Source organism: Acipenser ruthenus, chromosome 8, assembly GCF_902713425.1.
Source record: "Acipenser ruthenus chromosome 8, fAciRut3.2 maternal haplotype, whole genome shotgun sequence".
Lineage (NCBI taxonomy): Eukaryota > Metazoa > Chordata > Actinopteri > Acipenseriformes > Acipenseridae > Acipenser > Acipenser ruthenus.
The window spans coordinates 16,032,757-16,060,505 of record NC_081196.1 but is presented as its reverse complement, the minus strand read 5'-3'; the positions used below and the strand labels follow the sequence as shown (position 1 = coordinate 16,060,505).

The 27,749-nt window shown below is 37.5% G+C and overlaps 1 protein-coding gene across 4 annotated transcripts in view; it reads left to right on the top strand.

Annotated features, from left to right (window-relative positions):
- The first annotated feature begins 803 nt into the window (after positions 1-803).
- Positions 804-27,749, top strand: part of LOC117407094 (transcription factor SPT20 homolog) — a 32,902-nt gene continuing 5,956 nt past the window's right edge. For all 4 annotated transcript variants that reach the window (XM_059028609.1, XM_059028611.1, XM_059028610.1 and 1 more), the window contains exons 1-19: positions 804-987; positions 7,854-7,940; positions 8,423-8,458; positions 10,197-10,255; positions 10,343-10,409; positions 11,090-11,216; positions 11,578-11,681; positions 12,340-12,456; positions 12,758-12,811; positions 13,436-13,575; positions 13,699-13,855; positions 13,947-14,003; positions 14,593-14,664; positions 15,383-15,549; positions 20,428-20,460; positions 22,511-22,628; positions 23,082-23,190; positions 25,965-26,120; positions 27,339-27,624. In XM_059028609.1, the coding sequence (XP_058884592.1) occupies positions 7,938-7,940; positions 8,423-8,458; positions 10,197-10,255; positions 10,343-10,409; positions 11,090-11,216; positions 11,578-11,681; positions 12,340-12,456; positions 12,758-12,811; positions 13,436-13,575; positions 13,699-13,855; positions 13,947-14,003; positions 14,593-14,664; positions 15,383-15,549; positions 20,428-20,460; positions 22,511-22,628; positions 23,082-23,190; positions 25,965-26,120; positions 27,339-27,624 (1,862 nt within the window). In that variant the 5' untranslated portion in view covers positions 804-987; positions 7,854-7,937. The remainder of the gene's footprint in view (positions 988-7,853; positions 7,941-8,422; positions 8,459-10,196; positions 10,256-10,342; positions 10,410-11,089; positions 11,217-11,577; positions 11,682-12,339; positions 12,457-12,757; positions 12,812-13,435; positions 13,576-13,698; positions 13,856-13,946; positions 14,004-14,592; positions 14,665-15,382; positions 15,550-20,427; positions 20,461-22,510; positions 22,629-23,081; positions 23,191-25,964; positions 26,121-27,338; positions 27,625-27,749) is intronic.

The window sequence follows — 27,749 nt, the reverse complement described above, 5'->3', positions numbered from 1 at the left end:
AAAGCGTTATTTGTTCTATAAAGGAACCAGTAAAAGTACAGAGTGGTGTTCATAATTAAGAGTTCAGACTCTGTATTTTAACTATTACATATAATTATTGGCCAATAATTTGATAACTATATTTAACAGGTAGAAGCAATATTTCTGTGATTTAATATCCTACGTATTATTCATGGTGCAAATTAAACCTTAGAGTTTTTACCTTAGGGTTTTTACGTTAATCGGTTCCACTTTCATTAAGGGACCAATTTCAGGTTATTACCAAAAACACATTTTTTAAAAGCAAAATAAGTTGTGGTTTATCCTACCACCTCTACGAACGTAATTCTAAAAATATTGGCCATATCATGTGCCTACAAAACCTGTGACATTAGTCCTGACACTGGTCTGCCACCAGTCTACCTCATTTTGAACTGCAGGGGTCCCTCTATCAAAGAAACATGAGGAAAATTGTAATTCCTCCACTTATAAGTTATAATAAAATAATAAAAATGAATACCAAAGTGTAATAAAGAAAGCATTCTAAATACCAAAGATGTATTTTGAGGCAATCCTTGACAAAACAATTCTTGAGTCCAATATTTTAGAATATTTCCAATTGCATAAAAAAGCAACATTTTTCCAAACCCATGTATAATATTAACAACATATGTTGTTGTGGTTTTGCTTGCATTTTAATGGGAACAGCGATTCAGTCATTCACAGAGGAGCAAAAACATTCAAGTTAACGCAAAGATGCAAAAAAATAAATAAATAAATAAAATAAAATAAAATGAGCCGCAGCACACGCTCAGTGAGAGCTACAGCAATGCACAGGTCACCTGAGCAGGTTCAGCCTCTTACCGGAAGCTGTGTTTTGATGCGCTGGAGGAAAATGGCTGCTACATACTTGCTGGAAAGGCACTGAAACACCACACTGACAGAGTTATTCTTTATTTACTGCCGGGTAAATGTGATGAACAACACAAATGGGATGAAACACAAACGGCAAGTGACTTTACACACTGAATTTGTTTTTGTGCATGTCACATTGTTTTTGTTTTGCGTGGATCCGAACAACTTCTACGAGCACGACTGATGCTGTTCTTTTTAATTTATCTTGCGGGGGAAGTGTTTCTTTAAAATAACAAATGACGTTTCGTGTTGTGTTCGGTCGAGCCTGACACGTTGGTGCATTTCATCGTAAAATGTAAATAAAAAATGTGCTACAAAAAGGCTGGTGAATTTGGTGTAGTGCTGTCAGTGTCGCGTGGGATCTTGTTCTTGATGCACTTCCACTGCACACCATGTATCTTGCCACACAGATATAAACATTTCCATACACTTATTGCATTTACTGTTGTCTAAGAATTATTATTATTATTATTATTATTATTATTATTTTGGACAAAATGTTTTTTGTGGAGGAAGTTGAGAGAGGAACGCAGAACGGGCTAGTGTACATTCTGTGGGGGGGATGGGCAAATAAAACAACAATTGTGCGTTTTTTTCGTGGGGGCTACAGTAACAATGCATGCAGTTTTCAAATGATAGCAGTTCTTCCTAATGTGAAATGTTGTTCTTCAATGCCCATATCTAATTAAAATGCAATATTTTAAAAGCACATAAATAAGTGTCAACCCATCTTGAATTACTGGTGATACTGTAGTGCTTTTTTCATTTCGACACGAGAAGTATATTATTATTATTATTATTATTTATTTCTTAGCAGACGCCCTTATCCAGGGCGACTTACAATCGCAAGCAAATACAAATACAGATTACCCATTTATTAGATTACCCAGTAGCAATTCAATAATATCAAATTCACAAAAAAAACTATTTTATTGCTGATTACTGCTGCAAATATAGTCCCTTTTGTGCCTAAGAAACTGGATCCTCTCTCTCTCTCTATCTCTCTCTCTCTCTCTCTCATAATCTCTATATATGCTCTCCTCCAGTGTCCAATCTGCAAACCAGACCCTTCCTGTATGAAAAAAATACATCTCAATATTTCTAATTATTAAATGGTTACTTCATAGAATCTATTTAATTTTCTTACCATTTATTATGACATGGTATTTGTTATGTATGTTTGTTTCCCATTGTTGCTTCTGCTTGGATCATTACATGTGCCGTGATTAATAGATACGGGTGGATATGTGGTGGAAAGGTGATGAAATGTGTTAAATATCCTGTCTTTTTCCTTTTTAGATCAAATGAAATGCTGTCACTTATTTACTTACGAATTGAACACTATTTAATCTCCCTTAATATTAGCGTTATCATTAGCTTATGTAAAATGCGCAGATAAGTTTTCGGATTGTTAGGAGACGCTTTCTCATCATCATTGATCGGTACTGAAAAACTGCACAGACAAGGCAGGAAATGTCATCATACAATTAACATGGTTTTCACAGGTTATTTTCTGTTTTAAGTGATACCTGTCGGCTTAAAACGTGTTAAAAACAAAATTTGGAAATAAAACTATTTGGAGAAACTTAAAGGGATTGAGACCACCCTAGCCTCTAAGGCATCTTATTTAGATATTTTTAAAGAGTAATCTTAGGTTCTGGTCTTAGTTTTGAGGCTCATGTTTCGTCGGTGTTTAAGTCTTCTTTCTACCACTTACAGAACATAGAGTTCGCTCTTACCTTTTACAGAAGGATGCTGAGATTTTCTGATCCATGCTTTTGTAACATTGCATATTGATTACTGTAATGCATTGTTGATTGGGCTGCCTTCTCACCTGGTGAATCAGTACAACTGGTCCAAAATGCAGCTGCATGAATATTGACTGGTACAAAAAGGACTGAGTATATTACACCTGTTTTGGAAAAGTTGCACTGGCTGCCTGTGAAGTTTCGTATTACATTTAAGATCTTACCCTTGACTTATAATGCTGCTCGGGGAATAGGGCCTACATACTTATCTGAATTACTGCATCCCTATATCCCTAGTTTTAAGTTGCTGACCCTTATTTAGGTATGTCACTCTGGGAGGTCGGAGTTTTTGTACTTGTGCTCCCTCCCTCTGCAATTCCCTGCCTCCAGTTGTCAGAAACTCTGACTCTGGAGGAATTTAAGTCTTTATAAAAACTTACTGTTTTTTTCAAGCATATGCATTATATTTTATTTGTTAGTATTTTAATTGTTGTAAATGTTTTATTTTTTGCTTGTTTTGCGCTTTGGGATGGGTTGCTATGAAAGGTGCTATATAAAAATACATTGATTGATTGAAGAAAGGTAATTAAATGAGGACGTGATTCTTTTTTGTAATTGGTTTAAACTATTTGTGTCATATACAGTACTCCACTATCTCATTTATAAAATTAAATGTATTGTATTTGATTATTGCTAAAAACAACATAAAATGTATACTTAAAAGAAATAATAAAATATTGTAAACTTGACATTTTTTTTTTTACTTGAGTTTCACATGTGAAAATAATAGTTCACAAATAATTTATTATTCACTAACATACGTTTCTTAGAAGGTACCTGTGGTGAAAGTGAATATAGACTTATTTCAAGAGAAAATATGTTTACAGCCCCTCTGTAACAGAGGATGTGTTGCGTGTGTGGGTAGGCACTGGAAATACTGGCACAGACACAGAGCATTGGTGCTGATACACCGCTTAGGCGCATCTGTAGATTTCATTTCAACACAATACTGACACTAGGGTACCAACAGTGGTAACCCTAGTGTCACATTTAATAAAGGAATCAAAACAAAACAAAGCTAAAAATAAAAGTTTGCCACACAAAGTGATGAGCGCTAGTCCCACTAAAAGGAACGTCCCACTCCAGGAACCTAGTACGCTACGTAACCCTCTCTATACTGTTTTGGGATCCACATTCCGCTGACCTACTTGTGTTCTGTTGCTTCCAAAGTCCTGGCCTCCCAGCGACTCCAGGCCGCTCCGACGGTCCTGGCTGGGCAATCGCCTTCACAGGCACCATCTTGCAGTTAAAGGGCTCTGTGGTAGTAGCTGCTGCAGAGTGGACGCTCCCCTCTTGGATGTCAACAAACACACCACGCCCGTCTGTGTGTCAGTGGCATTGCAGCAGCCCCGAGCTTTAGCGCAGCGGCTTTTTGAGCTCTGCGCAGCATCCCCAGGCACGCCCCTCAGCCAATCCAGACCGCCCTATCAGCTTAGCTCCGGGCGAACCTCCCGCTCAGCTGGTTGCTTAGCAACGCGTCTCCAGCTGCGTGTCGCAGCTGATTTCTCCCAGGCACACACACTTGCGCAGGAACCAGCGACCCAGCTCCCTGTCACACCCTCCTATTGTTGTGATGTGATATTTTGATGTACAAAGCTACACACGAAGATATAAAAATATCAAGGATGAGGAGAATAATTCCAACACAATAGTACCTGTATGAGCCGAGTCTAACCTCTTCAGGCTGCAAGAGTGATGATTCAGACCAGGATAGCTGCCAACTCGTTTTAGCAGCAGTCAGTGGATAAACCCACCAGCAATTCTCTGTGATTGGTTGCAAATATGATTGTAGACTGTTCAGTAATTCACAAAATGAGCGTCCCAAGAAAAGTTCTGGGTACACTGGGACCAGTGTTCCAAAAGTGAGATTGTCCTGTCCAAAATGTCCATACCTGACTTTTTGGACCAAGCACCATTTGTAGACCTAGAGAGGTCTTGGTTTACCTATTTAATGTTTTATGTTTGACTTCCTAATGTTGGTTGCTTAAGTTGACAGTTTTAATAATACAATATTGTGTTTGCTCTCAAGAATGCAGATTTCCAATATAAATGTATTTTTTTCTGTTAGTTCATTCATTATGTATTTTGTAGTTCTAATAGTCTATTAATGACCAATTTAATTGACATCTATTGTGACATCTGTTTCACAGTAACAACATAATCACAAGGTGATTATAATCACCTTTACATCCAGTTTGTTTTCAGATTTCAGTGGCAGCTTTTCTGGCAAAATGGGGGATTTCCTAATTAGACACAGCAACAAGCAAACAGTTAACTTGGAGAAAGCAGTGGTCGCATGTAGCCTGCAGGATACAATAGAAAGGCCGCTACTTATGTGGATCACTTTCTTTTTTAATGGATCACTTTTTCTTTCTTGCAGATGTATGTGCAGCATTCACATTACACTGTTAAATAAGCAAATTTTTGTAAGAAACTCAGTAAGAGGTTCATACTAAGTTTAATCTGCTGTCTTGACAAAAAAAATAAGGTTTTAGAAAATCCACTTACTAAGTTCCAAGAGTCTGCCAAGGCTATTTTGTTTCCTTTTGGAAAGGTATTTAATTATATTAATATAATGTAGTAAGTGAGTATTACTTCATGTCTCGTGTTGTTTTATAGTTATGGACAAATATTATTTTGAGAGGAAACAAATACTTGGAAAATTGTAATATTTATTCATTTATTGTAAACAGGAACTGTTGGTTATTTGTTTCTAAAATGTTAATGACATAAGTAGTAAAGTAAACCAATGGAATTAAGCTTTCCCCTAGGTGAAGCTGTTGGAGCACTGTTCCATCACAATGCTAAGTGTGTGTATTCTGTAAGCCAGTGACAGCCACTTATTGTAACCTTGGAGTGTGGTTCAGGGGGTAGGAGCTAGGGCTCCTCCACCCAGTTCTGCCTATTTAACCCCTAGGTCACACCCTTATTTCCTTTCTCGCTTTTCGTTTCGTCTGGCTTTTCGTTATGCTCCGTATTCAGACGCATGCTTCAACTTTAATACAACTTGGACAATAAATCAGACAAATCCATTGGTTTGCTAATTTGGCTAATTTTGGTTTACAGACTAAAAATCTCACTGGTTAAAAAAAAAATCTGCATTAGTTTAGTAATCTACCCAAAATCCCAAGACAAAAAAAAAAAGGAAAACAAAAATTGATACCTTTCATACAGATCTGAAAATCTCTGGCACCAGTATCATCCTTCCAGCTCAGCACCCCAGTAAAAAACGTTTCTAATCCACTCAAATCATCCGTCTCTCTCCTACATTGGATGCTGCAGCTGAACCTTCTGCTGTTGATCTACTGTTCAAGGTGGCTCGGGTTCCATGACTCTCCTCTCATCAATAGATATTGAACCCTTCAACACTGCTTCTCCACTGTGACTGACTGCTCGGATTCTTATATGCATTAATGTTGGAACCTGCTTCTCTTCCTCCCACCCTCTCCCCCACCTTTTCCAGCTGCCACTGGAGCATGGTCTCTTGCTACAGTGTCAATAACTGGCCCCTCATCTACCTCCTTCCTCCGCCGCAACATAACTGCTGTGCCACCCCCTCCCCCGACAAGCCAGACTGCATCCGATCCCTTGCCTCCTCATTATAGATCAGCCCACCATCTCAAACGGGATATGCTTCCCTCCTCGTAACTTAAACTTTGTTGTTTGGATCCAGAGTCAGACCTTCATCTCCCGTATCACCAAGCTACAGTTAATACCATCAACAAAGGACTGTCTTCTTTTCTCTCATCTTGTAATTTCTGTGCCATCTCGTTTGTATTTCCATGATTGTCATAATTTCTTCATAAAAGCCCTCAATCTCTCAGATATTAACAATAATGCTGCTATTTTTCCCGATCTATCTGCTTTCACTGATTCTTTCTCTAACATGTGCCTCCAAATCAGCATACTGTCAAGCAACTCATTCTACCACTCAACACCACAGTTTCTTCAGTCACTGATCATATGAATGTGCTTGAAAACCGTATCACTCACCTGGAAGCATCAGCCTCCCTCCCCCTGCACAGGCCACTCCAGTCATGCCCATCTTTTCCACTGTTTCTGTTGCACCTGCCCTGCCACTGAGCTGCCAATCTTCACCCAAGTACCGTTTCCAGATCTGGCTCCTGTGCTTCTGTGGTACAGTGGCATTATTGAAGGTAACCATTATCTACCCCCCCCCCCCCCCCCCCACTGTCTGTTTCTCAGTTCAGCAATCGACCACGCTCCTTCCACCCTCTCCTCGTGACCTTCACCCCCTTCAATGGGATCTCTTCTTTAACCACGACTGCATTCTGCCATTCCTTGTTCATGCAAAAGACAATCTATTCCTCCTGGACACCCTAAAACTAAATAAATACAAACCTGAGTGGCATATAATACCACTATCGCCTATTCTCCCCCGCCCCCCTTACTTCCATCCCCACTATTCGCCTTCTCCTTTGTGGGATGGCATTAAATCTCCCTCCCTCATTATTACATCTCATTATTACTTTTGACATCCACTGCTGTGGATCTAGTCATGGCATCTCGTTGCCTTTCTGCCTTCTTTGGTTTTCCCCTCCCTCCCTGGGCCTTTGTTTCTGCGACCTCACTCTGGTACCTGACGCTCACTTCCTCCTCTTCCTGCACATCTGGACGGGCTCCACCAAGGTCAATTTGCTCAGCTCTGCAAAATGTTGCATGTGCCATTTGTCCTCTCTGTCCCGCTACCTTTCCTGTGGTAATCCTTTCAACTCCTCTGATCCCCTGTCATCAAAATAAGTCATACTGCATCATAAAAAATAAAATAAAATAATTCTTTCCTCATTTCCAAAGCTGGTTTGCTCCACCTAAACCTTCCTCCTTTTCACATTTGTTTTCCTGTGTTTGCACACTCTCCTTTTCACCCATGCCAGTCTCCCCTGTTTCACAGCTTCAGAGTCCAGCCAGACAGCCTCTGCTCTCCAAGGAGGCTTTCTGAGAGCCAGGTGCAAATCCTTGACCTTCTTGCATGTTTTTCTCTCCTTTCAGTTTCCAGCATCTTCCCCCTCAAGGACAGTAAAGCTCAGTACTCATGATTGTTGTCTGTGCTATTTAGGTTTGTTATTACTGTATTACCACTGGACTGGGTTGTTTTTTTAAATAACCATTTACTTATTTTGCTTTTCACAGTGCTTGAAGGTGACCTTCAACAGCGCTCACTGGAACAGCATTTATCATTTTTCATCATTCAACATACTCTGCTATCAAATCACAATGGTAAGGAATCAGTCGAGTTGCATAGCTGTATATATCTCTTCATATTTTGGGTGATTTAAAAAAAAAAAGAAAGAAATCAGGCAATTGTACTGAATAGTAATTTTCATATTTTGTACCTTATCAATAGCTACATTGATTGCAGTTCAGTTGTACAGATAAGACAACACTTAGGATAAAGCAAAGTTGTAGGGCTGTTTTATGGTGTATTTCCATAGTATTCTGAAAGTGGATCCACGACTTGATGATCTTCACCACACCACACTGCAGCGGCCCATTTGCCTGGGAGTTCAAGCGGACACCAGCAGGACTGGTTTTTAAAGTTTTTTAAAGTAAAATGTAAAGTCGTATGAAATAGGCTTGCTCTTCAGATGCTTATTTTCTTGTTTAACTGGCAAAATCTCCTGTGATAGTTTTGATCACCCATCTAATACACTGTAGTTGCGTATGAAAATCATTCAAATATTCCCTCCTTTTTTATCTAGCAACAAGTTTTGGAATATGCGTTGGATCGAGCAGAGGTAAGAAAATACATTTTGCAAAGGAATGTTAAAATGCAACATTATATATGTATTGTACCTCCAAAATATAAAATCAGTTTTATATTATAAATGTTGTATTGTTTTGTGAATTCTGGACGTACAAAAAATGCCATAAATGTGCCAATAGTAACACAATTGTTAAAAGATTTATCAGCCAAGTACTACTCTAAATGCGGCTAAAATATAGCATCATTTAGCAATGGCTACATTTGTAACGGCTTCTGGCATGCAAAACAGAACATACTTTTTCTAGAATTTTGATGTCATCAAATAGTCATAGCACTACTGTTTTCTAGATTGTGGAAATGCACGTTCCAAGCGTGTAACACCTGGAGGGGGTAGGCCAGTGCCAGTTTGGTACGATAAACCTTGTTCCATAGGTCCACATGTGTCAAATTTAAGGGACAAACTGAAGAACCTTCATCTTACTGAGTCAGAAATATTCTTCCTTATCTCTTGTAAACCCGTTGCAAATCTCGTGTAAAGAAATGCATATCGCAGTACATCAAAACAAGTAACACATGAGCCAGTGAAACTCGGTATCAAAAACAAATTCAAGAATTTTACAACATACTTCTCTGAATAATGTCGAAACAGGTACATCTGTTTATGGTGTACATTTTTATACATATAAATTATAAATGCAATATGGAAGTTGATATACATACCTCCAAAGTGTGGCTGATAAGTCACTGAAATCTCAGCAACGAGATCAAGCAGTAAACCCTTAGCTTACGGTCCTTAAGATCACAGCATCAAATCCTGCTGTTGAAAAATATTAATACAAAATACTTCTCATATAATAATGATAGTAGTGGAGACTTTTTATACATTTGGGATCTTTTTATACATTTTACGCGATTCTGATAGTTGGAATGCTCAATAACCAAAAGACAAAGCACATATTAACTTGCGTATTAAAAAAAAAAAAAAGCAACTTCATTTAATTAGTAGTAGCGGCAGCATGTTGGTACAACTACAGCACATTAATGAATCAATTTTTGGTCTAGAAGGGAATCTTAATCGAAACCTTTAATAATTACATTTAACCATCCTTGGAGTTGAAAACACCCTTTTTAATGCCATGCATGTTTAATCATATTTAGTATTAACATAGCCCCTTCTTAGTCACCATAAAATGACACCCACTGGGACGTTGTAAACCCTGGTTGAAATAAAAAATAACGGGGTCAAGGTTTTTTTTTTAGGAATAAGAGTGGCAATCCTAGCGTGCTACCTCTGTTTTCATTGTAAATGTGGCCAGTGTTTTCTTAGCCAATATAAAATATATGCAAATGTATTTTGGGACATAATTATGGCGCTATACAGTAGACCATTTGCAGTGGGTTTTGTAAACCCTTTCTCGTAATTACTAAATTGAGTTGTTGTCATGGAGCAGAATCATATTACTGAAAAAATAATTCGATGTATTTAGATTCAGTAACATATTTAGATTCAGATGCTTCTGGGTAACAAAAAAAAAACATTTGGCACAACAAATGATAATGTTGCAATGCTTACCATTTTTTTCCTTTAAAAAAAAAAACTAATCACCCCTAAAATACTCTTTTAAAGGAAGAACATTATTATATACTTAAACATCACTACTCAACATTAAAAACAGTTGCATAGATTAAAAGAAATACCAGACAGAGCTGTTCAGTGCTTTCTAGAGGTAAATGTGTGGATATTAACAAGGTGTTTTGTTTTATTACAGTACACTGTGGAAAGTGCACGACAGCGACCTCCTAAGAGAAGGAGTTCTTCGAGTGGGAGGTGAGATGTCTCTGGGTAATTTTATTCTTTGTAATATATTGTTGCTGTTTTAAGTTGGCTCTCTAACACACATCTATCATACTACAGGAAGTCTTTATACCAGAAACTATATGAACTGTACCTAGAAGAATGTGAAAAAGAACCTGAGATAAAGGTAAGCAAAAGTTAATTTTACTAAATTGCATTTTACATTTTTAAAGAAAATAAGGACTACAAAATGTTTACCTAGATCCCATTAACTGTATTCATTTATCAGAGTTCATGTTTCAGTTTTTCAAACACTACTAAGTGAAGGTGTACTTAAGCTTTGGAAAATAAAATAAAAATCTGCTGAACACTTTACATGATGTGGAGCTTGAACAGCTCCTGCTATTCAGGTAAAGTACTAAAAAGTCTCTCGTACAGTAAGCCTCCTAGCAATGTGTATACATTTTATTGCTGAACTATACATTTTAATACAATTTTTATAATTACTGTTGTACTTTGGATTGTGCAAAACTACGTTAAATTGCTAACACTTATATTTAAAAAAGAAAAGAAAAAAAGCACAAGGTAATGGCCCTTTCTCATTGGTCAACTAATAAATCATTGTGAACTTTGGAACAGTGTGTTGTGTTTATTAAAAAAAAAAAATAGACAACAGTAAGATACAGCATTGTTGTAAGACTAGTTGTTTTTTGGCTGTAAAATAAAATGTCTCTGGTATTTATCCCACATATTGGTGAATAAAAATAAAAAAAAGCTAGTTGACACAATGAGTTCATGTACTAGCCTTTAACCTCTGGAGGCTCGGGTTCATCCCGCATTCATTTACTTATCTTTTTTTTAATGCAGAAACTGAGGAGAAATGTGAATCTACTGGAAAAGCTGGTGATGCAGGAGACGGTATCATGCCTTGTGGTCAACTTGTATCCTGGGAATGAGGGATATTCATTAATGCTCAGGGGAAAGAATGGTTCTGGTAAAATAATACTATTATCTGCATCAACGATGAAACTGAATTCAAACAGGAATTCCCTCATAAAAGCTTCACATCGTAAAAGCATAGCAAATTGTAATACAACATAGTAAAATAATAGGTAAGCTATGTAAAGCTTTCTAATCTAAGTTCAGGTTGGTAAAATCTTACGTATGTTGCACCGTCGTATTTCATAGTGGCACCAAATCTTATTCAGAAAATTAGCGTGACGTTCAAGATCAAAACTACAAAACTAAGGATGTGAAATTGTCTGAATATTTTCGGTTCCAATGTATCGCAAATTATTTTCTGATTTACTGCATGAGCAAGTGTCTTTGGGGTAAAAGATATTTCTGCTGTTTAGATTCTGAAACTATTCGGTTGCCTTACGAAGAGGGCGAGCTACTGGAGTATCTTGATGCAGAGGAGCTGCCTCCCATTCTGGTTGACCTCTTGGAAAAGTCTCAGGTGAGGGTCAATAGACTTGAATTACAACTGCTTAAGTGGCATGATGTGGAAAAGTTACCACTTACATATTATTATTAATTTCATTGTTGCCTGTCCATTTTTATATTTAAAGCAAACTTATTCACCTTTGATAATAAATTGTATGCTTATCAGGTATTTTACTGATGAGCTAAGTTTTTAAAATCCAGTATCTCTGCTGTTATTAGCATTAGCAGTCATCACTGGTTCACCTTTTCTTTTGTTGAAAACCCTTTTGTTTTTTACAGTTCAATTTGGAATATGCAGCCAATACCTTAACTAGAGATACTATAGAAATAAAGGGTTCTACTACTTCCTGTGCTGTAACTCTAGCTGCAACCAGGTCCTGTGACCTACCACACTAGAAGTTTACATGCTGAGTTCCTTTTGTATTTTTATAATGTGTATCCAGAAATAAAAAAGGTGGAAAAAATGAGCTATGAAACCAAAATATCATCTTCATAAGAAAAAGTGTGACCAGTGATAATGCTGATAAGGGGAGAAATTGATTTTAAACCTTGGTTTGCAATCTTTTAGATAACCAATCCATATTTTTTTTAACCAAACAAAATGTTAATGCTGTAAATATACAGGTACTGTATTTAACCTTATCCTTCCACACTATTTTAATGGTTAACAGGTCAATATTTTCCATTGTGGATGTGTCATTGCTGAAATTAGAGATTATCGACAGTCTGGGCATACAAAAGTGCCAACATACCAAAGCAGACACATCCTTCTGCGTCCAACAATGCAGGTAAAGTGGTGGGGTTCTGGAAAGTCACCGTTATGTTATTGAGACAATTGAAGAGCTCAGGAGGCAACAGGGGAAGCAGGCTTGATTACATTGGGCTAGGCATGTTATATACAGAAATGATAGGAAGAGTGGTCAGCATTGCAGGAGGGAAGAACCAAGGGAAAAGTTGTATCAGTTTAGTTGTGTTTTAGAAATGCATCCATATAATCAGCATCTTCATAGTTTTGCCTATACATGTAATTTTGATTTCAGCTATTGTTAAAGACTTGAATGTTTTAGCCCCATTTTTGTTCTTTTGCAGACCCTGATTTGCGATGTTCATGCAATAACAAGTGACAACCACAAATGGACCCAGGTAGATTACATTTGCACATCCATACACACACATACTGTGTATATTACCAACAATTGGGTGCAACAATTGCATCTTAATCCATGTGTACTTCTTGGATGATGGAGAGCATTTTTTTGAGAAATGTCACTTTTCCAGATGTTGTACTTTCCTATGATGTCCACTGATCCTTCAAATGGAAAAATAGAAAACTTATGCATGGCTCAAAGGACTGATTTTTCTATGACATGTGGCTGGAAAAAATAAGATTAATAAACCCCAATACAGAAATCTAATCCAGTTATCATCTGCTTTTAATTGTTTTGATACAAAAAATAAATAGCAAGTCATCAATCATGCTTTGGGTGCTGTCTCATTGTTATATGTCATACCGGTTTCATGTATTTCTGAAATTCATTTAGTTAGTGGCTTAATCTATCACCTCCATACTTCAGTATATTAGACTTTTTTAACACAGATATGCAGTAGGTTTCTACAACAGTGCAATGTTTTTTATCTTTTTGTAAATAGAAAAAAAACCCCAATAATGAAGCATTCTTGGCATTAGCTAGCTATAATAGAAATGCAATATAAATTCGTAAATACTGTACAGTGTAAAGTGTGCTTCAGGGATCTTTACTTTTGCAGGATGACAAACTCCTTTTGGAGAGCCACCTGCTCCTGGCCACAGCTGAACCACTGTGCTTGGATCCCTCCATTTCAGTCACATGTACAGCAAACCGGCTATTGTACAACAAGCAGAAGATGAACACTCGCTCAATGAAACGGTACACATTCAAACCTTACTGCCACAGAGCCATCAGACACAGGCAGATTCAAATGTGAAATACACTGATAATGCATGAATCCCTGATAAAATGTATTGACATTTGTTTTTTTGGGTGTTCTAGGTGTTTTAAGAGGTATTCTAGGCCTTCTCTGAACAGACAACAAGAAATGGCCCATCTTCCAACACCGCCACAACTGAAACTATTTGACTATTTGCAGAAGAGAAAGGAAAGAAAACCAGCACCCCCCATAGATCTCAAAATTTCCAGAGCAGGAAACGTAAGAAAATGTAGTTGAACTCTGCAACTCGTTCTTCCTCAGCACAGCAGCAGTAGTGCTTAATGTATTTTTTGTGTCTTCTCTTTGGCAGTGCGTTGACATGTGGAAACAAAGTCATTGCCAGTTGATTGCACCATCTGTAGTTGATGTAAGTCTCGCATGGTCTCCATGGTTCTTTTAATCTATTTTACTTGACTAAGCTTATCCTAGGGCAGATGTTTAAAATTCTTTATGATCACCATTACGCCATCTGTCTTTTTAATGGGACAAAACTGAGAGAGAGAGATGAATAAATCATATCCAGGTAAACAGGTTGTGGGGGCGGAGGGAGCGAGAGTGTCTAATGCTTCAGTGTATGATACTCCTTGAAGCATGGAGCAACGCACAGAGCTTGGCGCCGCCTCTTCTGTCACTTGAACTACATTTCCCATCATCATCCTGCTCACTGGTAAATCCATCTCAGTTACATATGTGAGCAGGAGGATGATGGGAAATGTAGTTCTTAGAGGTCCATGCAGGTACATGGGAAGCCATCTTGGTGCAGGGAAAGCAATTTAAAAGTTTAAAAAAGTGGTAAAAATGTAAAAAAAATAAAAATTAAACAATACACACACCTTATGTAAACAGTTGTAGCAACACATGGGAACATGCAAATTCTAGTTTGAGTATAGGTTTTGAAGTAATCTGTTTCTTCTACCTTGTGAATCAGATGACGTAAACTTTGACTCTCCTGTTAGGTGGAAAAGTATGCCACAGTGGAAAAATCGATCAAGCTTGATGACTCGCAGCCAACTGTCTGGCCAGCACATGTAAGTATCTTTGATCACACCATAAAATAGGAACTTAACTAATACAAATTATTTTTGCTCATGTAGAATCAAATCTTGGTAATGTAATTATAATTTGTTTGGCTATGTAGTATATGTTCAGTACAAGGCTTAGTAAGTACTCTGGCTTTAAATATACTATACTATTATTTTATGATGTTTGCTATCATACTGAGCAATTAATGGTTATTTATTATCAAAAAAGCAATTCAAATAACATTTGAAGGTACTTTTAGTTAGCACAATACTTTCAGTGTAATTTGAACCTTGTGGTTTTGAGTTTTGTTGCTCCAATACGGAGAGACTTTGCCTTTTTTTCTGTAATTACCAAGCATTTGTGCTTCCTCAGCACAGCAGCAGTAGTGCTTAATGCCAAGCTGTACACACTTGATGCATTTGTAAAATGAGCATACCACCTATAAGTGGAAACAAGGAGCCTAAATTGACTTTCTGTGTTGTTTTTAATAACCTTTTCAGATTTCAGGGCTTTATTGTTTACTTCTAATATAACACAATATTATATTAAGCCATAAGTATACATAAAGAAAATACATTACCTCTTCCTATATGGGACAGTCAGGTGGCATGGAGGTGATCTGCTTGTCTCTGTGGTGGAAACTGAACTGCCTTTTGTTAACATACTCAAGAGCCTTGTATATATATATTTAATTTATTTTATTTTTTGTGGTCAATCCTTTAGGATGTTGCTGACGATTACCTGTTTGAATGTGAAGAAGACAACCAAAGTCCAAAAACAACAGTGACTATTTATCGGTCAGTGGGGGACCCACTTTTCTACGGCAAGATCCAGACAACCAAGGAACCCAAAGCGGATGATGAGGGTTACAAGCATCTCATCCACCCTCCGTAAGTCCCATTCAGATTCTGTTTGGGTCATCACAGTGCATGTTCCCTTCCCTTAACCCTTTGCGGTCCATTTATTAATCGCGCGTCAGGCACGCCAGGTCTAATTAATTTTCACACGCGCAGTTAATTTTATACGCGCTGTTTAAAAGTATTTTTTTTCACAGTCAAACGGGTTTAAATGGCCCTGCATATCAACAAAGCACACACTAGGCATCTCCAGCCCCACCCCACCCTTTCGTTTGCTATAGCGTTCAGCTATGTAAGAAATAAAGAATAATAATAGTAATAGTCGTACATACCGATCGATCATCTCCGGATCACTCGTTTTATCACCAAACTCCTCAATAATGCGATCCAAGTCATTATTTTATTACTATAACATCTGAAAAAAAGCTCTGCAAATGTCCATGATAGTCTCAGTGCGCTGACGCACTCAGCCAGCTTGTTTACTATGAACGCCCCATTATCTGATACCTGATACCATGTATGACTATTCATGAAATACGCCTTTTTTTTTTTTTTTTTTTTCCGACTTGTCTCGGCTCCTGTCGCTCCCACTCGGCAATTGAATGGTTTTCTCGGCTTTTTCCGGAGAAAAAACGATTAAACACCCGTTTATTGCGTTGCTATAATGATGTCGGACCCAGTCCGACAAAGGACCTGTGAGGAAGAATTGCAATGTCGGACCCAGTCCGACAATGGACCGCAAAGGGTTAATACATTTTCTAATTTCTTCTTTTTAACACATAAATCATCAGTGTTTTTCACATCATTAAAATGATTGGTTTCAATTAGATTACAGAGTGTGCTGCCAAAAGTAGATTTTAAGTTTCACTAAACTCTTCCATCTCACAACAACAAGACTATGGAATGTACGTTCCCTCTGGACTTTTGTGCTGGGTTCAGCCAGACTAATGTGGTCTGTGGTTTTTATTTTCTTTTGTGCTGGGTTCAGCCAGACTAATGTGGTCTGTGGTTTTTACTTTCTTTTGTGCTGGGCTCTTCTGGACTAATGTGGTCTGTGGTTTTTACTTTTTATATATAAAATCAGTGTTCGCGCTAGGCCATGCCATTGCGCCAATGGCCCCCTGAAATAAAAAATGTCCCGCTGAATTTCTCTTAACGCGCCCGTGTGTCCCCCTCCCCAGACGCAATACCAATAAACAGTATTATAAATCACACACTTAAGGATTAGACACACAAATATCTTTACAGTGGAAATAACTTTTTTTTCCGTTAAATATAACATTCAACCCCCCCCTTCTCCCCATCAAAAATGGTTTGGTCCAGGACCGACCGTAACGTGACAAAACTATTTATTAAAAACAAATGTACATCCTGTAAAGCTTGCACCACAAGCACGTAAGTGTCCTGAAGCGTCGTTAGTAACTGAAGAGTTGAAACAGTTGCTCTGATTTGGTGTAGGAAAGGTATTACTAGCATCGCTGTCACAGCAGGGGGGGACTTGTTCCTGAAGACTTGCGTGAAGAAATGTATTTATTTCTCTTTTTTGCATAGCATCCGTGTTTGTTGCGTAATTCGTGAGACTGAGTTCGCTCTTGTGTCCAGAAACTGAAATAATGTGCCTGTCTTCAACTCCAGCGTCACTTTACATGGTATTTGAAAAAGCTTTGGCTGTTCTGGGTGAAGTTTGGAAACGTAAAGCTTAAAGCTTTTTCCAGGACAATTTTCGAAATCTGGCGGTGAGTACATTCGTATATCAGGTATTTTTAGAGAGAGAGTTTTTTTCGTTTCGTTGTCTCAGAAAGAAAAACTCTAAGCATACTTTAACCCTTTGCGGTCCATTGTCGGACCTGGTCCGACATTGCAATTATTCCTATCCGGTCCATTGTCAGACCCTGTCCGACATCATCAAAAAAACGCAAAAAACTAGGTTTCTAGTTGTTTTTTCTAGTTGTTTTTTCTCCGGAAAAAGCCGAGAAAACCATTCAATGGCCGAGTGGGAGCGACAGGAGCCAAGACAAGCCGAAAAAAATTAAAAAAAGAAGAAAAAAAAAGGCGTATCTCATGAATAGTCATACCTGCCCCTGGCATTACATAGGGGCGGTCATAAGAAAACAAGCTGTCTGATACAGCATCAGCGCACAGAGACTATCACGGACATTTGCAGAGCTTTTTTGAGATGTTATAGTAATAAAATAATGACTTGGATTGCATTATTGAGGAGTTTGGTGATAAAACGAGTGATCAGGAGATGATTGATCGGTATGTACAACTATTATTATTATTATTATTATTATTATTATTATTATTATTATTATTATTATTATTTATTTCTTAGCATATGTGAAAGCGATAGCGAACGAAAGGGTAGGGCGGGGCTGGAGATGCCTAGTGAGTGCTTTGTTGATATGCAGGGCCTTTTAAACCCGTTTGACTGTGAAAAAACAATACTTTTAAACAGCGTGTCTAAAATTAACTGCGCGTGTGAAAATAAATTGGACCTGACACGCACTTAATAAATGGACTGCAAAGGGTTAAGAGCAAGTTAGTAGATGTTTTTTCACTTCGTTCTAGACAAATAGTTTCTTCAGATATGTTCTTGAAATTTGTTTTTTTTATGATTTACATCATTTAAGCCGCAACAAGCTGCATGTTTAGGTGTTTGTTTGCCTGACGGAATTCAAAATTTTTTGCGATATCAGTATTTTTATTCCAGGGGTGTCGCTGAAGGTAACAGTTAATCCAGGAGTCGCCCCCCAAAAGTGCCGGAACACACTATCATTTCAACAACAATTAAAAGTTAACATATTAATGAGCGTTCAGATGTTTACAAAAACAGCAATACACATACGTATATTGCAGTCTAAAGGTTTATTTAAAAATTAGTATTTTTCTGATAGCCCCAAACCTGAGTGTTACACTGTATATAACCTCACTCTGCAAAGCACAACTGACAGTGGTACTGGTGCTATATACAAGTACATTAAGTGTAAAACTGATTCAAACAAGTGAAGCACTGTGTGTTTTACTTCTATGCACATACATATCAGTCCTTTGTTTTCACTTTTTTTTTAAATGTTAAAAAAAGGAAAAACTATAAACTGAATAAAGTACTGAAAACAAGATTCAATACTATTCTCAAAACAGCAGGCTGTATTCCATAGTGCTGTTGATCCTACAGTTTTACACTTACATTTGTGTGGCTGTTTCCCCCAAAACAAAGAAACATAGTTTATGACTTTTGAAATGAAATCAGCAATAATACAGTATCATGTCCTTCTGAACAGCTCGTCTGTACAAGTTTAAATTCCAAATGAAATTAACTAGGGTTCCACCTGTAATGTGTAACTTACGTTTCTTATCAATAAATTCACATTTGTTGTTTTAAATGTCTTATCAGCTACCAACAATTACTAGGCACAAAACCCCAGACCCACAAGCAGATAAGAACTTGAACTTGAAGCATATGTGGAAGCAAAATCATGGTCAGCACATACTAGGAGAGAAACAAAAATGATATCCCTCTTCCCACAGTATATAATGAGTAAAAGTTAAATACATTAATATTATTATTTTTTTTTTACATTTGCTTTTGTAATTTCTATATAATGTGTATGTAAATCAGTGGTCACGAACCCAAAATAAATGTTACTTTTCTTAACTTTAATATAGTGTTTCAAACGTATATTAACTAAATAAAAGGTCTTCATGAATTTATATAACAAACATGCACATACCGTATAGTGCTAAAGTGTATATACTGTCAGTTACATCCCTGCTGTATTTAGGTATTTATTGTTAATAAATACAGTATTGTGGTACACTTATGGAACCTGTCAAAGTTGTTTTTAGGCTTCTTGTTAACGACAGAAAAGTAGGACAGTGTCTCACTTTATCAGACATTACTATCAGTGGTGTAATGGTAAATAAATGTTTGGAGTTGAACAGATAGATTGGACAAATAAACATGAACAGATTGATTGTTATTGTCTTTTCCAATGAGCATGCAGAGAGGCTGACATATTGACCCCCTCACTAAAGAAAATGTCCCCCTAAAATTTTGGGAGGGGGCCACATTGACCCTCAATCTGTAAGCAAACACTGTATAATACATGGATGAAGGCTATATTTGTATCCTGAGCCATTCGACTCCTCGAGACCATCACTCTCAATTGAAATGATGTAAAGCTGGTACATTCGTATCTCAGAGAAACTGGAGAGGAACGGGAAATTAAAACAAGGTAAAGGCAATCATCCAGATATAGCTAAAGCACTAACGGATAATGACATAGAACATCTGTACAGCACTGAAACACTACGTTTTAAAAAAAAACTGTACTGCTGAACCTCGTCTTCTTTAAAAACAATTTAATCTCAGGTTTCTGTGACAGTTTATAAATTACTCAACCCATGTCACCTTGTGGTCCACCAATCATTGCATTCATGTTCATTGAGTCCTCCTTTTAAAACTAATGCCTCTTCCAGTGGTTCCTTTGACAAATGGGTTTGAGATAAAGTTTTATATCAATTCAGGAATGGTAAGCCTCCTTTTATTAGGCCTAGTTGAGCTCAATTAGACAAACCTGTAGAGAGTAAAAGCTGAGGTAGGACTAACTAAGCTCACAGTAAATCCCACAATGCCTGTTATTTCCATCCCATCATTCACTTCTAAGTTCACAAGATGTACGTTCCTATTCGCTACACCCAGATACTGTTCAGAGTCTAGGAGCAAAAACACCAAAGTCAGTAAAGGAACATGGTAAAGCAAAATTTTAATTGGACAGTCTACATAACAAACTGAAGCCTGTTCGAAATGTAAATGTCTCTGTTTTATGTCCTTGGAAACTAAAATGCATATTGCTGTTAAGTTTACCGTACCCATTTTCATATTTCTTTGCATGTTTTTTTTTTTAGGTTTCTTATAGGTTCAAAGATAGATGCGGACAGGTAAGAATATTTTTTCTCTTTTTTTCATCATAATATAGAGAGTAATAAAATATGGCAGAGTGTATTAAACCGCTGTATAACTTCATCAAGGGGATCTGATTTAGAAAGAAAAAGAATGAGAGCGTAGATCCTTGATATGGAAATGTTTTATAATATAAACTGTTTTCCATTTAAACTTTTATTCTGTGTATTTCAAAAACAGTAGAGTAGGCACTATCAGTTCCGTGTATAATGGGAATAGTAATGTCAACGTGCATTATGTAGTTGAGAGTTAAATATAAAGATGCAGAGTAAACTTAATACAGTGATAAGGCTTTAACCCCTTAAGGACCAGGATCGTGTTAACACGATCATACTGAAGAGGGCTTCTAGGACCAGGATCGTGTGAACATGATACAAAAAGCACTTTGTTTGGATGACTTACAGGGCCACCGTACTTTGCAGTACAGGCTCGAAACACACATCAGTGGATAGGGGAGGGACTGACGTTCACTTCCTGATATTTTTTTGGGGGGGGGGCGCATTTGGTGTCTAACGGGCGGAGACTGTTTACAGCAGCTAGGAAGAGACAAAAGCAGAAACAAAACATCACAGGAACTTGTTTAGAGCCAATAAAAAAGGGGTGCGACAGGGTAGTCATGTGGTGACATCATGACAGAAGCAGGAAGAATTCAGAGACACTGCAGGTGTAATGGTGCTTGCGCCGTTTTATTTTCAAATACAAAAATAAAATTAAAAAAACACACTGCTCACAGAGTAAAATAAAAGTTTTAAATAAAAAAACACAAACACAAAACGAATAGGTCAGGCTGGGCAAATTGCTGTCACTGTTCCTATTCTTTTAGTTTCACTTTCGGTTTCCCCCCTTGCTCACTCTCGTTCGCTCCTCTGAACACCCACCCAGAGTGCAGAGAGCTGCAGGCTTTTATGCAGGTGACCATCTCCCGATTAGCAACAAATTGATCACTTAATTCCGGAGATGGCCACCTTCTACACAAGGTTTTTAATTGTGGATGAGGCTTCCCATCCACACTGCAAAACAAAAGCTATGGCTTCTTGCCACCATATATTTAATAAATAAACAATAACACGGCTACGCCGTCATATTTACACAATAAATAAAAATAATTATAATAATAATAATAATAAAAATAATAATAATAATAACCCAAAACATATATACAAGCAGGGCTTGGCCCTGCCCCTTTCTAATAATGTGCAGGGCTCTCTCATAATGAGAGTAGTGTCCATTATTGCTTATAAAGACCCTGAGAGTAAACGTGCATTATGGCATTGTATTCACTCAGGTGAAACAATGTCTTGTAATCTGTAAGGTCCCTTGGGTCATAGAATAACGCATTGTTATACATGTGTCTCTAAGTAGAATACATAATAAAAATTACTTTAAAAAAAATAAAAAAATAATAAAACTAAATATTGTGTTGGAAAAAAAGTTAAAAGTTTCTGGTTTCTCAAGTACTTTTAACATGTTCCCCAGAGTGTTCTGAAAAAAAGGACACCATTTGCAAGATGCTAGTGTAAAAAATAGATTTTTTAGTGAATTTTTATAGGAAGAGAGTCAACCACAGCCAAAAAACGCCTGGATCTATCTATCTGTCTATCTGTCTATCTAAGATATCTATCTATCTATCTATCTGTCTATCTAAGATATATATATCTATCTATCTATCTAAGATATATATCAATCTATCTAAGATATCTATCTTATGTTTGTTAGTGTTGGTATCATTAGTTATCATCAGAGCCAGACTTCCATTGCTTTCAGCAGCTCTTGAAAGTAATCTGTTTATTTTAGGCGTTCCATCTCAAAGTAATTGCTCATCTTTTAATATCCTTCTTGTGACAGGCTGTATTGGGACTGGTCCCTTAGAAAGCTTGAGTTTCCACAGTCTCATTTTCTGAGTAAGATCTTGGATTTATAGACAGGATATTAACATCTCACAATACAAAGCATTTAATGACCACTTTTAAAATGTAAGCTCTTTCATGCACCCCGTGCTGCATTACTAAACGTGCTGTTGTATTGTAGGTTTATTAACCAGTACAAAGAAGTGTACCAGACAGATGTCAAATGTTCAGTAAAGATGTCCCATAATTCAGGTGGATCAGCAAGTCAGAGCCAGTTTTCTCCTGGAAAGGAAACCGAGGTGAGTTTATTATTTTGTAAACCCTGAAATGTAAGAAAACAGCAAGACCTTTCTGCAGTATTCTTTTGTAATTAACCTTCCCAAGCTACATAGTCCAGTGGAAATGTACCTATATTTGTCATGCTTTCATCAACTTGAGATCCAACAAAATGACATTTGCAATGTTGGTATCTAGGTAAAGATAATTTACTGTTGCATATAATTAAGGCTATAGCTTTAGAACTATTCATTCCAATTTGATGAACATTTGAATGGGCATTTATATGATGCTCTTTTCCACACAGTGTAGATCATTCTGACCTTGTTTATTTGTCCTTATTTATATTTGTCCTTTGTATATTTGTCCTTTTGTTTTAAATTTGTTTCACTTTGGTTCTGATAAAAGTTGATAGGTAACGCTTCTGCATCTACCAAAGCAATAATAATTGTTGTTTTGAATTGTATTTCTCACAGCAGCCTGAGGGTGTTTCTGGATCAGTTCAATCCTCAGTATTAGGAAAGGGAGTGAAGCACAGACCCCCTCCCATTAAACTGCCTGTAGGACCGGGCAGTAGCTCCTCAGGTAACTTCTAAGGTCTTTCCAGCTAGTATTCAATATCTGCATTACTTGAAAATCCTTGGTACCCACATAAATGAATACAACTTTTTGTATTTAGTGTGGAAAGAGTAAACCCTTGTGATTAGCACTGGTGGTTAATCTGTAGTGGGTATGTACAGCAGAGCTTGAAATATCCAAACTCACTAAAGCCCCTTTCACACTGGCATGCTCTACCCAGGTCTCGACCCGATGTCATGCGGGTCAGCTACGTGATTTCACGCAGCTTTTTGAAAAAGTAGGGGCTACCTGGGTGGCAGAACCAAGTAAATGCACGTAAGCAATTCCCCGAAGCAGCTTGTTACGGACACTTCCATCCAAGATTCTCTGGATTGAATCATCGGCCCAAATGTTGATTAGAGCAAATGTTTCTTCATCCCTGATGCAATCTGGCTCATGGTGTGTCTCAATCAACAAAAATATGGCTAAAGAGAATAAACAGAAATGTTGCTTACGGAAGTGAAACCGTCACGCAGGTGTAGCTGTTTGTTACTTCGCCCGCTTACAAATGGCCATCGTGCATTTTGTCTCGCTCGACCCGGGTGTCGACCCACATCCTGAGGTGGGTCTCTGCCAACCCAGGTACTTGGTTTCACACTATGGGGGATTGTGACCCGGGTAGCCAGAACCCGGGTAGGAGCGCCAGTGTAAAAGGGGCTTAAGAAGGGTGTTCCACAATGTGATGCTTCTAATACCTTCATGCCCCATTATATACAAGAATCATGTTCTCTGTACTGTAAAGAAAGATGCAAAAAGAATGTTTCTTTATAATATACTGGTAGAGATAAAGTAGTAAAGTATGTGTTATCTTGGATTACCTATAGGTATGTATTACATAAACTTACCTTTAAAAAAATATAAACACTATTGTACACTCCAGGATCCATCTTTGTGAAGAATGCAGGATTATACAAAAGTTACCTTGCAGTACCAGATAACAAATTTGGTCGGCGAAAAGTGAGTGTGGTAGAAACTTAGCAGGCAGTTACAGTAGACCATGGGAAAGAGAGTGGCATGGTTGATATGCCTCCGTCACCTCTTAGATTCTACGTTAATATGCCGTCCTCTTCGCTAAGGTCTGCTTTTTATTTATACCTGCTAAGTTTCATTGCTCCCTGGCAACATTTTCCCCAATTAATACATGGACTGGTCAAGCACTCCAGTATCTTACATACAAAAATAAGACAACTGATTTAAATAACTTTATACAAGTCAAATACTAGTATTTCAATTAAAGCTTTCATAGATGTTTAAAATAAAACCTGTAAAAAATGAATTGCTATCAATAAAAAAAGAAAGTATTTTGAATGTTATATAAATGTATTATCACCTGTGCTTGTTGGATCCTGGAAGTGACTGCTGTCTTTACTAATGTCCTCATGTCAGGATTTAGGAGATCTACAGTACTTTGTGTGAAGCAGTATGGTAGCTTATTTTATATCACTTCATTTGCTTGCCTCTGCGCAAAAGTAGCATTAGAAATGATTGCAGTTTGTCCTGTTCGAACAAGAATGCGCTTTTTATTTTGAATACTGCCTTCAATGTATAGTATCTCTTTGTGTTTTATGAAATTTGTGACATGTGATTTGAAAAGGAGCAATATATATTCATTGTAAATGTTACTCAGTGTTTGTTTATCAGATTATCGGTAAAGTAACCCGAAGCTCTAAAGACATTTTCTTTCTTTTTTTTTTGTTTCGGCTTGGAGGCCCCTTATTAATTAATAACTTCCCAGTTTTGGGCAGAATGTTCATTAAAATATTACCTCTGGATACATGTGCCATCCTCTTTCCACTACTTCAAGAGCAGGTGTATATAATGGTTGCTGCATTAATTCATGGGAATAAGAATTGATGAAGAAAGAACTAGAATTTATAATAATAATTAATTAATGGTACAGGAAAAAAATGTGAATGCATTTCAGATACTGAGAAATAAATATTTCCCAGTGGTATGAATTTGAAGTCATGTATTGAATCCCTCGAGTCAGGTAGTACTGTGAAGCTGTGACTTCTCCTGATATACTAGGAGACTTAAATCAGTTAACAAGTTATCATAGGCTAGGCCTAGGCTTTCTGAGTTATTTATTCCGAAAGAGATAAGCTGTAAAATGCATGTTCATGTTTGCAATGGCGTGCACAGACAGATGACAACATGGTGAACACGACAGAAGGAAGACCGGGAGAAGATAACTGTGAAGACATGTGCAACAAGCACAAGGACTGGTTTGAAGTTGCTGGAAACATTTTATCAATCAAGCAACGGAATGACAGATGATTATTATATATATCGGCAACTAACTGAACCTTTTGCACTATGTTTTCCTGTTGGTGCCAACAATTACACCCAGAATCGATTAAATTCAGCACTTACAGTAAAGCCTGTACTTAACAGCCACCAGAACAAAGCAGTGGTCTGTTCTTATCTGTCTTCCACACACATGAATGAGAGTAGCGCTTCCCATAAGCTATCATCTATCTTATTAAAAAAAGTTTGTCTATTTGGTGGACGGTTAAATCAGGTTTCACTGTGTACAAGACTAAGCTGTTTACTATTGCATGCATCAACATTTTATTAAATGCTGTTGTAAAATAAAAATATTCTATGCTGTGAACATGTTTCTTCTGTGTGGTGTTTTGTGGAGGTCGGGGTATTATTATTATTATTATTATTATTATTATTATTATTATTATGTAATCTGCTTTACACTACTTTTTGGCCTCTTTTTGCATGTATTACAGGTAACCTATACAGCTCACAGCAGTCAGGCGGGCACCTCAAGTCCCCGACTCCCCCTCCTTCCAAGGGCCCGAGCCTCTCTCGGAAACACTCTATGGAGCTGAACCAAGTGGGTCTGCTTTCTCCGGCTGCACTGTCCCCTGTCGGCTCATCACAAAGTGAGTGCAGACCAACACGACAGTCTACCTCCTTTCATTCTGTCTTCCTCCTTTTCAATATCTTGTCTCAATGACATTTTTAAGGGTGTTGAGTGGGGGAATTCCTGTAAATCAAGAGCTGCGCTTTACATTTGACAGGCGTTTACACATTTAGGGTAAAAAGCATTATTGTAGACATTACCCCCAACTTTTATATAAGGTTGATAATATCACTTATAGAGAATATGTTATGCCTCAATTATTAATTTCACTGGAAAATTATCATCGATAAAAGCGATTTACTGTTTCTGATTAACGAAAATGACTTTAAGGGCCTTCGTCATGAAGACCTTTTGCATTGAAAAAACTAGCCATTGATGGAGACATTTAATGTGTGAAGCAGACCCCTTTACCAAACGATAATGGGGGAACACAAAAACAAAATGTTTACCTTTTTCATGATGTTGCCTGGCAATGATAAAGGATCATACATTTTGGTAGTTCTTGTTTATATTATCAGGAATAAATAGATAATGGCTTGTTTTTAAGTATGCCATACAATTTTTTTTTGTAATAAAATCATAAACAGCAAAGTGCTGACTACATATATAAATCGAGACATCATTAATTGTGTACATGTTGTGCCAATCACCAGGTTAAGGGCGTATGTCATTTACAGGGTGGTTAAATAGAAAGTCACTGCTGCTGTCAAAACATTCCAAACCAAATAGAAAGTTCTTATCCATCTTGGATGATGGATTCCCACTTTGGCTCATTCCACATCAGCCATGCCTTTAGCATTGCCATGCCTTTCATTGCCATTTCTTTAGCATTGCCATGTACAGTATATGAAACCAGTACAGGATTCATACACTAAATCACATACTTGGGCCTAAACTGGTTTGACCAACATGGCAACATAGCTATTGCTTTTGTGTCTTTATTGGCATGTTCTGGGTCCAAGATTGTAATTGTAATCACATGCATACAGTAGTACTTGCCGGACCTCATAGTAATACTTAAACATACAGTATATCAAAAGGGTCACCTAGTTAAAGCTGCTGTTTGAGTGCATGCAAGTGCAGTTCAAATCCTGATCTTACTCCAGTGACCATTAGGCATTTCAGATTGTGAAAACCAAATGTTTGTAAGGTTTGATGAAAAAAAAAAAGTATATAAATATATTATTTAGTACCAATTGTATATGTGTGTGTTTTTATATTTATTTTATATGTACAGGATCTGGAACTCCAAAACCATCTACCCCAACTCCTACCAACACCCCCTCCTCCACCCCCCACCCTCCAGACATCCAGACTTCTACCCCTTCAGCCACTCCAACCCCCCAGGATTCTGCACTGACCCCCCAGCCCACCCTTTTGAACCCTTTCACCCAGCAGCAGATGGCCCAGGCCCTACCTGTGATGACCATCCCTCTGTCCACCATCACCACAGGAACCTCCAGCAACCAAGTTATGACCAACCCTGCAGGCCTCAACTTCATAAATGTTGTTGGCTCTGTGTGGTAAGGCTCTGCTCCAGTATCTGCACACCCAATGATGATGTTGGCATCAAGATAAGTTGTAGCCATAAGTAGATTTTTGGTTTCATGACCATTTCATCTTGATTAAAAACAAAGCGGAAGAGCAG